This window comes from Cyclopterus lumpus, chromosome 3 (genome assembly GCF_009769545.1).
Source record: "Cyclopterus lumpus isolate fCycLum1 chromosome 3, fCycLum1.pri, whole genome shotgun sequence".
NCBI classification, from domain to species: Eukaryota; Metazoa; Chordata; class Actinopteri; order Perciformes; family Cyclopteridae; genus Cyclopterus; species Cyclopterus lumpus.
Genome location: NC_046968.1, coordinates 23759047 through 23775952, shown reverse-complemented (window position 1 = coordinate 23775952; position 16906 = coordinate 23759047). Strand labels below are relative to the sequence as shown.

General features: G+C 41.0%; 1 protein-coding gene across 2 annotated transcripts; it reads right to left on the bottom strand.

Annotated features, from left to right (window-relative positions):
* Positions 1–1023: 1023 nt before the first annotated feature.
* On the bottom strand, positions 1024–16826 carry LOC117749436 (monoacylglycerol lipase ABHD2). Of its 2 annotated transcripts, none has more exons than XM_034559977.1 (11): positions 16654–16826; positions 15122–15204; positions 14074–14288; positions 10932–11107; positions 10198–10365; positions 9491–9674; positions 8223–8315; positions 7553–7654; positions 7346–7415; positions 7155–7239; positions 1024–4756 (listed from the first exon to the last, which is right to left on the bottom strand). In XM_034559977.1, exons 3-11 carry the CDS (start codon positions 14280–14282, stop codon positions 4548–4550), a joined length of 1296 nt encoding a protein of 431 aa, XP_034415868.1. In that variant the 5' UTR covers positions 14283–14288; positions 15122–15204; positions 16654–16826; the 3' UTR covers positions 1024–4547. The 2 variants fall into 2 exon arrangements, with proteins under 2 accessions (XP_034415868.1, XP_034415875.1); XM_034559984.1 differs by lacking the exon at positions 16654–16826 and adding an exon at positions 16226–16353.
* Positions 16827–16906: the final 80 nt, after the last annotated feature.

Here is a 16906-nt window from a genome sequence, read left to right as displayed (position 1 = left end):
ATGATACTAAAGTAAAAGTACAAACATCAGATAGTACACTTAAAAAGGACCAAAAGTAAAAGTATAACCATTAAATCCTTTTTAGATTAATTTATGAATCTTATGTTGGATGGTAAAAGTGGAGGTAATTTTAATTACTTTCTACTGCTGTGTAGCTTTATCTATAACAATTATATTTGATTTGTTGATACTATTTTGCAATTAAAATCTGTAAAGTAACTAGTAGCATATCAAATAAGTATATAATGAAGTGAGAAGTATTTGCTTCTGAGATAAACCAGCTCCACCTCAAACAACTAAAATGCAACTTACACAAGTCTGATAATGTAACAATAATATGTTACATGGATAAAATGAGTATTCTTTACTTCTTACATTGTTGCTTATAAGATTTATGTATTTTTAGTTAAGGCTTAAGAACACAGGACTCCTATAATGGAGCACTTTTACTAAAGAAATGATCGGTCACGTTTATAATGTTGCTCAACTGTTTTAAATTAACAAATCCCATACAGTAATAACTTTGAACAATGTAAGCTATAACACTTCATATTAACCAGGTAATATCTTATTCAACAACATTTGTGTTCAAAATGTTTAAAAATCTGAGAGAAACGAAATTTGTTTTTTTCTTTTGAGAAAATAATTTATTTTGGAACACAATAACATATTTCCTCACACAATTAAATCTCACACACACACACACACACACACACACACACGCACACGCACGCACACACCACTGGTTTTCTTCAACAAAAACACCCAGTGTTCAATATCAGAGTACATCATGTGTGACTACGTGTGCCCCGGCTTCTCGTCCTCGTCACATCCCGTAACCATCTCCAAGTAGATGTTAAAGTAAAGCTCTATAACGGTTACTGTAGGTTAACTCTAATAAAAAATAAAACATTATAGAGGAACACAGCACTTAGCAATGCTCATCCCCATCCAATGTTTTGGATCCGTTGACATTTAAAAGTCAAAAAGATGTTTATATATTTGAATTCTTCAGTTTCCAAACATGAGCCCACGATCTTTAATAATAAAATATAACAAGATGACGCACTGGGGATAGGTTGACTACACAGGAGCACGTTCTCATATCAACACAGTAAAGCAACATTTCAGATCCCACACTGCATGAACAAAAGAACATGTTTTGGTCTGACGTACTTTGACACTACATGAGGACACATCAAAATGATAAGAGAATCCCTCCTGGTCAGGTTATTGCCCTTATTTTTTCACACCTGTTCCCTCACATATTTTAATATACACTATACTCATATATTTCTTTAGTTTTTTAAATTGTTAAAGTGAAGAAGTTTTGGTTTTTGTCAATCAGAGGTGGTGACAGTATACATGTACACTATGTTTACTCAACACTCGCACTCTGACGCATATGCACAAACAAACAAAAAACACGAATAAAGTAATAAAAACAGTACAAAATACAACAAAAAAAATACTCCAAAAAATTGACAAGAAAAAAAAATACATCTAAACAATAAATCCAAAACCTGCATTTTTGTGCAAAGTTGGGGGGGAGGGGGAGGCAAACATGTCAAAAAGAACACAGATGGCTCTCACTGCAGAAACTGGGTTTGTGCTGGTGTTTATATTCATCCGATTACTTTGAAGAGCCAGAGTAAAACCCAAACTACAGCCGATTTTGTTGAAATGAGTGTGAACCATGAAAATAATCTCAGTGCAGACGAATGACAGGATGTTTGCAGTTGTAGTTTGGTCTCCAAGACAACAGATGGCGACAGTCATTTGTAGATTGAACGACGCAAGACGACCGTGTTCAGAGGCCAAGATGCACCGACCCAATCGCCATAACGATGTCACTGACCCAAATTTACTACAGTTTGGTTTGGCGGGATTACAGACACATATTGGCCAGATTTTTTAGGAAGAACCTGTTACAATTTGGAGCAGTAGTAGGGCGGATACATTAACTATTTTTCACTTTTGTTAACATTGTGAGAAAGGACATTTGGCCGTGGCTCTCAGAGTTCCCTTCTACTTGTTAGTTTATTTAATTCAGTCATTGCAGGCGGCTGACAACTGTCACCGCTCTCATTTGATCTGAGAGTAAATTCCCCTTAATGCGGTGTACAGATAATAAATGTGAGAAGAGGACACAGGTATCGGCTCGGTGCAGAGCCGTGGGTATTGGACAGACAGCGGCTCGCGTTACCGCAGCTTCACGAGCGTGCCAGAGAACCACGGAGGCCTTCAGGTAACCTAGAACCTTGAAACGCTCTCGCTGGAGCCAGTGTTTGCTTTGTCTGTTCTGGGCTACTTTAGAAACACAGCAGGGACAACATGGAAGTCTCTGAGAAGAGACTACAGTACCATTTACTGTAGATATGATGGGCTGAACCAGAGATAATGCCAGGTCATCATAAAAATATAGTTGTGTATATTATGTTCCATGTCTGCGATTAAATCCCACACTGGCCCGTTACAACCTAGATTTTATAGTATTCGCCCAAAATAATCTAAAAAAAGTGGAGAATTAAATGTAAAATCTCCATAAACTGTGGTTATGAGATTGTCCTCAAGCCAAAGAAGTTTGATTACTGGTGCTTGTTAAATGGTTACGATGTAACCCAAACTACTATTTCCGGAGGTCAAGAATGAACTTTAACGCTCGGGATGATTATCTTCAGTCATAATGTTGCAAATAACAGACAGAAAAAACGAATATGAATTGTCTTGAAATGCCAAACTTTCTGGAACTCAAACAAAAGCCGCTTCTTTCAAATACTATCAAACCCAGATCTCATCAGAGAAAACGTTCGATCACTGCCTACTATCACAGTGTTCAGTGTTGGCTGGACTTAAACCTGGGGAGAAGCTTCCTTAGCCCTTAAACAAGGTCAAAAAAAAAGAAAGAAAAACTCTATTCAAGTCAGGTTTTGAAGTGTCCACAGGTCCCATTATTGCAGTAAGCTTTCATCCAGACACGTTTCAGATAGATTTCAACAAACGGCCAGTCCAAAAAAATAAAAATAAAGAAAAGCTTTTCAATGCAGTCTTTGCAACAAAAATATACCCCTGCGATAAAAATCTGTCTCTTCACCCTAACGTGCAGTGTTCTCCATTTAGTTAAACAATATAACAATCACTTTTAGAATTACCAGTAGTACAAACAATCCACTAAATAAACATTTGGTTCAGCGTCGGTGTCGTCGGCCCTCCTACTCATCACACCTCCCAGCTCAGATAAGAGAATCTGCTTCACACTGCTGAACTTTCCCCTTTTCACAAGACCGCATTTGCCACAGAATCATCTGCTGGAAAAGGCAAAAAGAGTCACGAGATGTTTGAGCCAAAGCAGTGCTCGTGTGGTTAGAGAAAGGTATCACAGTCTTGGCTGCAGCTGATCAAAGGCAGACGAAGAGTAAGAGGGCTCAAAGACAACAAACAACACGGGGAACACTCGAGTCATCTAACTTTTCGTTATCATCCTCGCTCCCTTCGGTCCTTCCTCTCGGTCACGAGGAGAGCTAAACCATCAATAATCTCCATACCTGCGCTTCGGAGGAAAAAAAAATAAATGAAAAAAAAATAAAAGATTGTGTCATACAAGGTGTAAAGTGCACTGAATCAAAGTGATAAAATGCGACCGCGGGAATGTGCGTGGATCCCCTCTGAGGTTGATCCCTGGGCACGTCTTCTAAGCACTGAACACTTTCAAGTGCCAAACGCAAGTGCCATGGGGATGTTATGAGCTGGAAATAACGTGTTAAATCCCACCATAATACTTAACTTTTCTACTGTACATTTTCTACAAACAATGGAACAGTTCACCCAAAAGAAAAAAGGACAACAGAAGGGCCAATAGACCATTGCGGGGAAATTGGATCACACCGATCAAACACAAAGATCACATGCTCCATCCCGGGTCTTTAACTCTCAGTCTTCACAGGCGCACACAAACATACACACAAACATACACACAATCGTACATACATACTACAAAGACGCTGTGTTGGTTAAGACAGCAGACTAGGCTACATGGCCCTGGCGGTGATAAGCAGTGAGCTTCTTACAGGTGCATTAAATGGGCACCGACTGCAGCACAGTCCTCGATTACTATAAGAGGCTTCTTGTGTGCTCTTGTCTTTCACTGTACTACCTTACTTTTTAATGCCAGCTTGACGTCATCACTTGTCATATTTGGTCAATGCCTTCATTAGCCAAAGATCAAAATGTTTCTGCTCGGAAAGTCAAAGTCTTCGGAACGGAAATGAGCACAAAAAGGCAATTAGTCGTTTTTTGTTTTTTTTGTTCCTTTACATACTGTAAGGTGATTGTGATTACAAAGGGGAACTGTGGAGAAGGCGTGGAGACGTGTTTGACCGGTATGTGTGGGTCGGGAGCGGAAGGTAGCACCAGAGGAGAAGGCAGACAAGAGAGAGCAGTTTAAGGTTTAGGTGTCTCCTCAGTGCTGGGGCAGTGGTGTTAAGGGGGAGGGGGAGCAGGAAGAGAACGAGGGAGAGAGAGAGACAGAGATACAGAAGTTCAGAAGTTTACGCTTTTTCCTCTGCGCAGGAGCTCGGACTCAGGGGGCCACTTTGGCACGGCGGTTTCTGTTTCTCCCACTGGCACATGGCGTTGGCGTAGCCCACTATCACCTTGTCCATCCAGGTGAGGGGCTGGGGGAAGAGCACCGCGCCCTCGAAGAAGCCCAGGTGACCTCCGTGTAGTGTCAGAGAAAAGATGACGTTCGGCTTCTTTGCTAAAGGATGACACACGGCACACAGGAATCACTATCTGAAAACCAACACTGGACACATGTCCAAATATGGGTTTGCCAGGAAAAAAAAACGCCCATTGCAGATTGTGAGGGTGTGTTTGCTTGGACAAACAGATAAAAGCATGACTCAACGTCTGGCAGGTGTAGTTAAGCAGCCACTATTATAGCTGAAGGTTTGAACCAATAAGTTACTAAAGATAGTTTCTGTAATGGCCACCAGAAAAAACAGACTTAACTGAATGACAACAAAAAAACAACACAACTTCAATGTTGGATTATTAAATCAGTACAATAGTTCCAAAGATTAGGCTTGAAAAGGTTAATTTAGTTCTTTTAATGTGTAACTTATAGGATATAAATACTTGAGACGAGATCACACACTCAGCCTTGTGCCTGCTCAGCTGCCACAATACGACCAAAAGTATGTGGACACAACAGTCCATGCCTTTGTGTACAAACCATTGTCCATCAAGAATGTGGTTTCCAAGTTCGCTGTGCAAGAACTTGACAGGTCTGCAGAGCTCTGATCCCGAACCCCATCATTCTGTTTTAGAGTGAACTTGAACACCAACGTAACGCCCAACATCAGTGTTGGACCTTCGCCAACGGTCTTTAGGCTGAATGGGAGCAAATCCCTGCAGTCAAAATGCTCCTGCTTTTGGAATGAGATGCTCAACATTCGTGTGTGTGTGTGCGTGTGTGTGCGTGTGTGTGTGTGTGTGTGTGTAATTTTCAAATGTCATACCTTTGGCCATGTAGTGCACTCATTACCAACCGACACGACTGGATTAAGTGCTACACCTACACACACACACACACAAGGTTTAAAAACTCTACTAAGGAGACATATGGGTGATGACTGACGTGACGTCTGTGTTTTTCTACAGTCTCTAAACATCAAATTCATTCATACTTTGTATTATTTAATAGTAAATAAATCCTGACGTCGGGGTAGGCCACCTCCATGTATTATGAATCTCTTCTTTCTAAGCTCTGATGGTATGAACCTATGCAGAGAGACCACCAGCCACAAAGTGGTCTCCTGAAAAGAGACGGCCTGAATCCCTTTATTCTCCTGCTCTTATCTGGGTTAGTGGGGTAGCCCGACGCGGTTGACTTGTGATTAAGATCCCACAGGGCTTCCACCACTCTGCACTCTTCTTGACGGCTGCCGGGACAACCGAGTGCTCGTCCAGACCTGGAGACACCGGCTCAGATCGCGCCGAGTGACCGGTGGAAACGTTCTGGAGAACAGCTCGAACGAAAAAGAAGACGCTCAAGCCTCAAAGACAAACGCTTACGTACAACACTGTTTCATGGTATAAAAGCTGTTCCCTCTATAAGATTTATTTTACATTATACCAAAGCCACATTATGTACATTAATACAGTAATGAAAGAGGAGACTACACTGTGTTTAAGCATTGTAGACCAAATGTAACACTTATAGTTTTACATTACTATATTACTGCCGTAATGGAACGCAGTTGACTCATCATCAAACGTATGTAATCCACGGTAATTACAGCACCGACACAGCAAGTGTATTTCTGTTTAGTCCCACCCTGGTAGACATGGGTCTGAGTCACTGTACATTTTAGGGCAAAGGGCAGCTGATGAACTGTTGCTCTCTAGAGGCGCACGAAGGATAGTCACGTGTACTTCCAGTCAGGAGACACACACACACACACACACACACAAATGATTTTCCTTTTCCAAAAATAGTTAAAGTGGCCAGTAAGTTTAAATATAGTACAGGCTGAGGAGAACTTGTGTGTGCATGCGTTACAGCTGCCGGAACCAAAAGCCATTCCTCGTAGCGTTGACCTCTGTGCCACACCTTGTCCTGTTCAAGCCAACTCGTCATCAGAGGTCCCTTTGACATTGCAGAACCGATTCTGGTTTAAAACCACAGCCGCCATTTAGAAAGAACTCCATAGTGGATCAACGGTAAGTTTACTACTTAACAACTCATGTACTGAGCTGAATTGTATGGAGCCGAGAAAAGACCATTAAAGTTGGTTTGTATTTTTGGTGAAATCTGGGAATTCGTCTGCAGTATTGCATATTCAATATAATTGACTGTTATACTTTTTTTTTGTGAGCAAAACTTTTCTTTTCTTTTTTTACATCTGTTGCAGCCACAGCATGGTAACAACAAGCCCTTCACTGAAATGCGAGTGGAATAATATGAAATAGATGAAATTCAATGTTCATGTAAGCATGTAAATGGCCAATAGAAGATCATAAGAATCTCTGAGTGTAGATTTTGGAGTGCTACAGTGGACATGGTTAAAATATCAGTTTTCTAACACAGGTTTTAGCCAACAGGGCTTTGTGCTGCTGCTGCTGCTGCTGCTGTGACGCATGCGGTTTGTTACCTGCTAGTGTGCGAGGGATGGTGAGCAGTGAGTTATGAACCAGAGGGTCATCTGCAGCATTTACTAGCAGCAGTGGCACGTTGACCTGGAACATAAACCATACAAATTCATACATCAGACACGTGCAAAAACAGAGCAAATAGAGAAACATAACATGAGATGATGTGAGGTGGACAGAGCAAAGTTCTTACGTTGTGAATATAATGGACACAACTCTCCTTCTCATAGTACTCTTTGAGAGAGCTGTGGCCGTGGAATTTTCTGTTGAAAGCCCAAAACAGGAAGTGTCAAAAACATCACAGATAATGAACATTACTGGAAGACTCAAAGACGGAAATCTGCAATGTACCACATTGAAACACTGGAAGCAATCTCCAATGCTTTGCTCCTCCACATACCTCATGATGTTGTCGTCAATCTGCATGAGAGATGTCGCTGTGTACAGACGACCAAGATCAAGTTCTTTCAATTTAACTGGGCTTCCCCCAAACAGACTGTGCCTGTAACATGCAAAGACACACACACAAAGATTAATCATAGAATATGTTGAATATGTTTAAGTAAATTATTAAACACACACCGTGCAATGCAGTAAGGGACTGTGTGAATACTATTGGTTTATGTAGACAGGGCTGAACCTTACGTTTACATTTCTTTTCCAAAAGCAAGACCCTCCCCAGTGATATTAATATTTAATTTGTCTCCTTGACTGAGAAAAAGAATGCAATAGCCTCCAACCAGTATCTCCAAATAAGTGAACAGTATTGGAACAACTTGATTTACCATTCATAACTAAAAGAGGCAAAGCAAAAACTATATAAGACTGTACTTTATTTATTAAAATTATTATTTTGGTACATCATTTTTTTTTTTAAAAAGAGTCAAGATGCACTGAAAGCCCCTTTTCTGCATCTACAGGGTGAGCCACAGTATTTACGAGCAAGTTTAGAGAATTGACAAACCACAGTGTCTGTTATATTGGTGAGAATTTAGAGCATCGTTTTTTTATAAACAACGTGGAAAGAACTTTGCAGAAATAAATAACTATTGTAGTAAAATGTTTAATACTTGTGTGAGAGGATGATTTTCTTCATGTTGTCAGCCATGAGAAAGTTATAGAAACGTCTGAACTGGTCCCACTGAAGGAATGTTTCCTGTGCCCTGAGAGATAAAGACAAACACACGGGAGGTTAGCTTTGTGCAGACTGTGTGTCCTCCAAACAACACACTAATGTAGTGTGTAATCCACTGGACAAAGAGCCTGGTGAAGAGACGCAATGGTGTCAGGCATTAACATGCAGCTCACTAACGGAGAGGATAAACAAACACAGCAACTAACGATACTTAACAATTAACTGACCATTTGATATAATGTTTTTAATTAGCGTTTTAGCATTTCAATACAAATACATCTATTAAAAAAAATCCAAAGTATGCATTTGTTAATCACACATTATTTTTGGATAAGAGGGAGAGGAACGCTGAGAGAAGGGCCATCTTAGGTCTGAACACTGATTAAAAAGCAGAGCATTCATTAAAAAAATAAATAAATAAAAAAAGGGAAAAAACTGCTAATCCAATTTTACAAAAGGCCAGTCTCTACAACACACACCCTTCCCCACTGCCATCATCCAAAACGTGTACAGACCAAGCCTGTCATGTCTGCCAAGAGACGCTGGCTGCATGCAAAACGCAGCCAGAGGTGTGGCTCTAACACTGTCGACATTGGTTTAAAAACACACCAATGTAATTTAAATTTATTTAACCAGGAAAAGCCTCATTGAGATTAAAAATCTCCTTTACACGAGTGTAATACATTTGTTTGTCCTGCGTGATTCACAATGATGTTTATTCTGGACGTGTGGTCGGTCAAAGGGATTTAGGCAAAGATGCATAATATAGAATAAACAGCCTGAACACAAAAAAACATCCACACAACAAGGTTAGAGCAAACTGTGGGGAGGAAAAAAGACTGGATGAACCAGTGCGGAGCAGCAACCAACACCCAAAGCTGATGGCCCGACAAAACGAGTTTGTAAAACGTTGCCTGTCTTGTTGCTCGCATTAAAAAAAAATCTAAATTGCAACTTTAGCAAAAGAGTGCGTGTATAACTGAAGCTGTAAATAAAAACAGCTGAATGATTAAAAAACCACGGGGAGATGTTTAGACTTGTAGACTATCTGTGTGATTATATAACGCAAGCACTAATCATTGTGTGGCATTATGCTGAGCTTCATTTATATTTAGAAATGTGTGCACGTCGAGTGCTGCTGTTGTCAAGGTGCTTTGATGATACGATGCATTTTAATTACGAGATGAGAGGCAAACAACCCACCTGAGAGCGCTGTAGCCCTGGCACACGCTGACACAACACAGCACCCGCTCCTGGTTCATCCTGTTCTCGCCCAGGAACTTGCAGACAATGTTGCCACCCAGACTGAAGCCCACCACCATCAGCTGGGTCTGAGGATACGTCCGCTTAATGTAGCCGACCATGGCTGCAAACTCCCATGTGCACCCTGTGAGGAGAAACAGTACGCTCACAAATCACTACATAACACCTCTGTAGGACGGAGTGCTTTTTCTCTGCCCAGCAGTTCCAGCCGAAGGTGCTTTTAGCTCAGAGCACTAAATGTGCCTCTTTCAGACCTCTTAAATGAGTTCAGGTCTTAAAACTCCAATTATATCAAACTCTGGAAGCTTTAGGTTCACTCATATAGCCTTTTAGTTTTTACCCTGATATTATTATGTGCAGAGATTTGATTTGAGAATACCTTTAACTAAATCACACCATATAAGTTACAGTGCCACAAAAGAATGTCATTCTAAAAAACTGGCGTGAAGTAATGCGTCTGCTGTATTCACTGCTATGATAATGTCTTCTGACCAGAGCTTCTTAACGCTAAACCTCAGCAGAGAGTTTGATGAGAGCAACATTTGATTTGACAAAATCCCCCCCCCCCATCTCTAGATATTCCTATTATGAAAAAAGGATTTCGAGGTGACAGGAGTGTGAAACTGAAGTCAGCCTTTTGGCCTCACCGTAGGTAAACATGCGCGGAGAGGTAAGCTCGATGTTGGGAAGAGCTCCCAGGTGGTTCAGCACAGCACAGCGGTAACCGTCCTTCTGGGCGTGATCCACAAAGGTTCGAATGTAATGCTTCTCACTGTGGTTTCCAATACCAGGGCATATCACCATGGTGATGTCATCTGGTAAAAACAGAAAGATGGAATCAGAGAGATGTTAGCCAGTGAGAAATATGCCAGCGGAGTATGTCACTCTCCTTCACAGCAGATTATTAGATTTAAAAAAGGAATCCATCTCCAAAACTGTCCTCACATACTTCATTACAAACTTGTTATGCCTCATTTTAAGACTTAGTTTGTGAATTTACTTCATGAATCTGTTTTCCATATGTCTCGAGTCAAGTTTATTTTTATAGCACAAGTCGTGCGACGCCCCTCTTTCCCTGGCTCTCGAGTTGGGTAAGGGAAAACACTACGAGGAACCAAAACAAATGGGAGAAACCTCAGGAAGATCAGCAGGGCAGGGATCCCTCCTCCAGGTGTCACATAAACAGACTAAGTAGCATTAGAACAATTACAACACGACGAAACATGATAACAATATAAAAACTACAAAATATATTTATATGTTGGGCATGGCAGTAGAGAGCCTAATAGCAATCGTCTAGTACATATTATCCAACCAGCAGCAAACGACAACTAAATAAATAGTAGGGAAAGAAAAAGTAGATGTTGATCGAAAATATCACCTCCTGTTCTATGGTCCCCCATTGGCTCAAAGAGGTCAAAGGTCGCAGTGGCCCCGTCCTGCATGGGTAAGTACTTCCTGACTCCACTTGGGTGAGGTGAGCTCACCCGGCCAAGTTTACCATAGAGTGCCGTCTGGAGGTGACCACTCTTACCCCACAGTAAGGGAGGAATGTACCTGGAAAACACAAACATTGGGACTTAAATTCGATCTAGAAACACAAGCTTATTCTGCTAATGCACTAGATAGCGGCACAAGGCTACTGCCCAGAAATGGCATTAACACAATTTTATCATGAGCAGATAGATTTGCATCGGTGGTTTATGAAGCAGACGGGAACTTCCCGGTATATATTTTGCATCAGTCACATTTCCTAGCTTTTGAAAGATTGCTTCATGCTCCCAACAGACATCCATGTTTAATGTTAGTCTGTTGCTATGCAAGTGCTGTGCAAGTTATGCTGAATGTGTGTACTTGAATTCCATCTACACGTCAGTAGGAGTTAGCTGTAGGAGTCACAGTCTGCGGATTACATCACATTTCTTTGAAATATTGAGCCTCGAGGTGAAGGCGGTGTGTTGTGGATTATCGTGAATAACCATCTTATTGCGACCAAAAGAATGTGGGCAATTTGACAGGAAACCCCCTGTCAGGCTCTGTGTTTCTCAGCTGCCCATCCCATCATGTAAAGAATAACCAAGTAATGCAGTTTTATAATTATGGCTGATAATAAGAGCTGTATGAATAACAACCAAAAACAGCTATTTGAAGGCTTTTTATGTGGTGCTGCAGCCATAAATAGGTGATAAATAAATGTTCAGTTCATGTGACAATGTTATTGAGTGTCTATTCAAGTTATTCAGTGTCTATTCAAGTTATTCAGTGTCTATTCAAGGGAGAAGTGATGAACATTTGAGTTACACTTTCTGACAATGAGGTGAAGGCGGTGAGTTGAGATAAACAAGATCAGCATAACCGTAAATTAAAGCAGCACAGACGCAACATGGACACCCGTTGTTGTGTTTATAGTACATAGAATAAAAACACAGCGACAGCAAGTAGCGGCAGATCGTAAAGGGTTCGGTTACATCGATAGTTCCACAAGACCTTCAACCTCGTGTTGCCTCATCTCTTACGGTGCCTCCCAACAATTACCACACCTAGAAAATGCACCCTTACGTAATAAGAGAGCTGTCAATCAAAGCGCAGTAATACTTCCATTTGATGATAATGTAATCACTTCCAGCGGTGTACTGTAATTTGAAGCTTAACCAGAGTTTTCTAGATGAGACTCTGCAGGTTTAATCTACGAGTCCAGAAAGAGGATGACCTTGTTGTTGTAATGTGGATAGGAGGATAAACACACTGCCAGGTTAGTTGAGTCCAGGAGGCAACAGACGACTCTAAACGCAAACTACTTTTTTTTTTTCTATGTTTTGTTTTCTCTTTCATTAATATAGTTTTAACCTAATTTAAAGATGTTTGTCGATTCAACTGGTGCAGGATAAGCATTTTGTGTACAACTGATCATTTACAAATATTGATGACGTAAAGTAACCTCAAATCAGAACTTGTGAGATTAAAATAATGTACTTTTCAAATTTCAATAAAGAGTAACAGCAGGTGAGCCTTTTGTTTGATTTTTTAAAGGGGTGAAGACAGTGACGTGTGCTGTGGTTCCTTTACAGCAACGGAAAAGGAAACAGATGCCCCACTGTGGTTTGACGAAGCAAAGATCTTAAGTCCAGATCAAAGTCCAGACATAAAGTCACAGCCCTTTGATTTTAGCAAGCTGGGAAATGCCAAACACTACTTGCAAACATTAATAAAGACTAAATATCTTGTCCTGACAATTTGCTTTTCTAATAAGAAAACAATCTTTATTGTTGTTTAACTTTGAATTTAACTTGTGTTACTGTTTGACCAATACCAGAATAAACAAAAAGGCAGAAACATACCTACAGAGTCAGTTAACTATTGGCTGCTTGTAACATCACAGCTGCTTTAACATCAACACCAAATATTAAAACAGGTTGCATAATACTAAGCAATCAGCTGAGGCTTGTTTCTTTGACAAATTAAACTACTGAAGGCAAGTAAGTTCCTGTCGCTGAAAATAAATCATGCCAACATCAAGAAGTCGTTTCAGAAAAAGGTCTGTTATGGCTTGTTGTCTCCGTTAGCCAACACCCATGTGTGCACGTTCCCAAACACAGCGAAACAAAATTTCTGTTAACTCTGTTAACCTCACAACATCCCTCCTAAGCTTTCCACTGTGTAATTGATCTCTGTTATACAACACAGCAGGTTTACAAACGTGACTTCTAAACAACACAGGGACACAACGCAGACGATGCCAACAGCAACATCAACCACGGCGACATGTTTCCAGAACTTCAGTCATCTCAGTTCAAATATGGCTGTTCAGGAGGGAATGATAATAAGCCAGTCGCAAATGTAAACATCAGCGTGGCCTTATGCTTCACTGACAATGCGGCTGAAAGGCAAATGGCTCCGTAACATTCGATTATATAAGCAGACACTCGTTTTAAAGCCTTGAAGAGAGCCACCCTTCAGAGCTGAACGTATTACAACACCAGCAGACCACAGGGGATGTACAGTGATGCTAATTAATCCAGGAAAATCAATCAAGTTCACTTTGTTTAAAAAGGCAGGTACAGGGTTTACCACAACACACATTAGAGCCCAGCTACTAACCTGGTTTAACGTACACAAGGAAACCTGCCTCCCACTGCCCTGCGTCATCAACAACCACTGGTTTGCATCAGTTATTATAAACCCAGATATTGTATTCAGATTACAAGGAGGCATCGGTGTTGCTTGAGGGGGAGACTTGCATCGTCATATATGCAAATGTCTGTGCCCTGCGGTGAACAAGTCTATATTTGTAAATGTGACAACCCAATCTACCTTTGGGATAATCCCGAAAATAAAGCCTGGTGTTTAATTCATGGTAGAGCCGATGGTACGGCCAGAAATCTCTGGTACAGAAACACTCAGGAACACTGATGACAGATGGGACTACCGCCAGACAGCTACCTTCGCTCAAAGCCCCAGATGGCCAACAAGCGGTCCCGTTTCCATGGAAATGTTTTTGAGTGACAGCTGAAAACGTAACTCACTCTTTGGTCAGCTGAGGACAGGACTTGAGAAGAAAGCGGTTGAGGGCTGTGTCCTGGTAGGTGAGGTCCGGGGGTGCAGTGGGGCTCTTGAGGTTCAAGCAGCGGACGAGGATGTAGAGCACCGTGGCGACCGCCGCCAGCTTCATGCCGTCGAACATCGCCGGCAGCTCCGGAGAGATGGTGTGCACGTCTGACTCGTGGGTGCTCATGATTATCTGAAAAAAAGAAGAAAAGAAACAGTGGCCCACATTTGTTACAGTGCTTTGTGTTTTTCCCTTAGCCTATGTCAGTCGTAAAAAAAATTCACAAGTACGCAGCCAATGAATTAAGAGCTGCAGTTTAAAAACAGTTTGCACTGCTTTTCATCATTTAAATATAAAAATCATTAAAAACACCCCATGAGTAGTACAAAATAATACAATTATTTTCATCAGTATGTGATTCGCTGTGATTAGGAAAAGATTGGATAAAGCAAAGACATGGACATTTCTGATGATGTCTGGCTGACCTAAATATTCCTCTCGGTGCCCAGGGCACTATAGCGACAGATCTGTGGGAATATAGAGTAAGAGCGACCCAGTCAGATAAAGCACAGTGACTTATTTAATACACTCGCCTTAATTACATTACAGTTTACAAAGTGTTAAAAGTAAGTCTCACAACATTAAAGATAGCAGTGCAGACATTACTTTAAATAAATCATTACATCGAGCAGACAGACTGCACATATCACTTCTAATTCAATGTGCCAACATAGTTGTACCGTAAACCTTTTTGCTTCAGAGTCACATATGTAGAAAGCATTAAACAAAGAGCTGTGAAATTCAGGAGAAAAAAAAAAACAGGAACTGGAGAGTTTTCAGAAAGGCCACACTGTATCCTGCCACCACAAAAAAAGGTAAGTTGTGGTACGGGATTTCATAAAAATAGGACGCCGTTTTACATTGTTATAATGAAGTAGCCAAATAAAATCCACAAACAAACTACACATGGTTATCATTGGTACATATTACACAGGAACTAAATGGAAAGCTGAAATGTTACTTACATTTTATGTTGAAGTTAGCCTCCAACAACAACTCCGAAGATTTGGAAATGCAGAGAGATGAAGTCACAGTGATGTGGTCGAGCCTAAAGACAAACACAGAACAATGCAGTGAGCCTCTGATTATAGTAATTGACCAGTATTATTTTCCATTTGTCCTTAAATCATGATTCAAGTCATATATAAATGCCTACTTTCTCCTTATTCCAGTGTCTTGTCACAAAATGACTAGATAAGATGCACCTGGGGGCATGATATCATTCAGTAATTAAATGTATTACTCAAAGGATCACAAGTAATGTATGTAGTAAAACACAATTCAAAGCGTAACTGTGAAGAGTTACTTGCTTTACTCCATTCAGGTCATTCTCAAAAACCTCAATGTATTACTGCTTAACACCAGTGTTTTTTACCTTAAACCCTCTCAAGAGGTACCAGGGGCAGGTATAGTTATCTTCTTAATGCAATTGTGTGTGTTATTAATTTATTAGTGGGGTATTGCCAAAGAGGAAAAGCTGCCACCACTGCTCTTACACACTTTGACTGTAAATTACTACCGACAAAATAGTGCCAGGCTCAGTCCTTTTTAATTAACTTAATTAAATGAACCACCCCGCATCCACAGTCCTTATCCCCGTCTCATGGACTGAAAACAAATCCAGCGAGTAACTGTATCTGTCTTTGCTAATGCCAATACAAAGTGTGAGTTATTATAAGCCACGCTGTGTCACTCAAAATGCGATCCGATGTGGCTTCAGATCAGCTGCTAACATTCGCCCTTCCCTTTTTGTCACGACTCATAACCAGCAAAGATGACTTTACAGACACAATTGCACAAATACGGACGTCGGTTGATCTTTGCGAGCTCACACAGCGAGACGATGGTGATAAAAAAAAAGGCAAATTTCTGGACGGAAAAGACAGGAAATGAACCTGAACATTTTTGTTATGTTTGTCTGAGAGCAGGCCAACAATCCCCGGTGTTACGGTTTAACAAGCGACCCTGTTAACTGGCGACTTTCAGCCAAGCGCGTCTGTTCTCTATTGTTTCCAACGACAGCTGTTCCTCGTGAACGCCGCATTGTTTAATGTGTATACGATACATACCGTATATGAGAGGGCTTGACACTGTATTGAAAAATGCAACAATGCGGCATTCACGAGGACAGCTAGCGTTACGTGTTCTCTTCCCATTTCCAACAGCTGTCGTAACTACGACAACAGACGCGTTTGGATGAAAGTCGCCAGTTAACACGGTCGCCTTATAAACCGAAACACCGGTGCATCTTCTTTCGCCCCGCTAGTTCATGTCGTCTTTTGGACGAGTGAATATTTAGCGCAGTAACAGTAATAAAAAAAAGTATCACCGTTAATCCCGTTTTCCTATTTAATTACCGTTAGATTGCCTTATTTTTCACGGTTTACATTTCGACCGTTAATTGACGTGTTCGACCTCACCCGGTAACCCTAGCTAGCATCATCTGAGCAGAGGCACCAAAACAAAAAAAGCAACATCTTTAATTTACGCTACTTACCTCCAATGAATCAGCTCCTTGCTGCTTGAACGCGACAGGCTTTTTTTAATTTTAATTATCTCATACTCGTGGCATGTCGTTTGTTTGTGTCCGTCTGCGTGGCTGTAAAGCAAAGCGTTAGCTCCTGGACGTGAAGTACGCACTCTGATACAGCAACAGCGGCTCGCGCATACGGGCTCTCATTGGTTGAAACGGACGATGATGGAGCGCTTGAGCGAACTTTCCACGCCCCTTGTCTATGAAACATTACAAT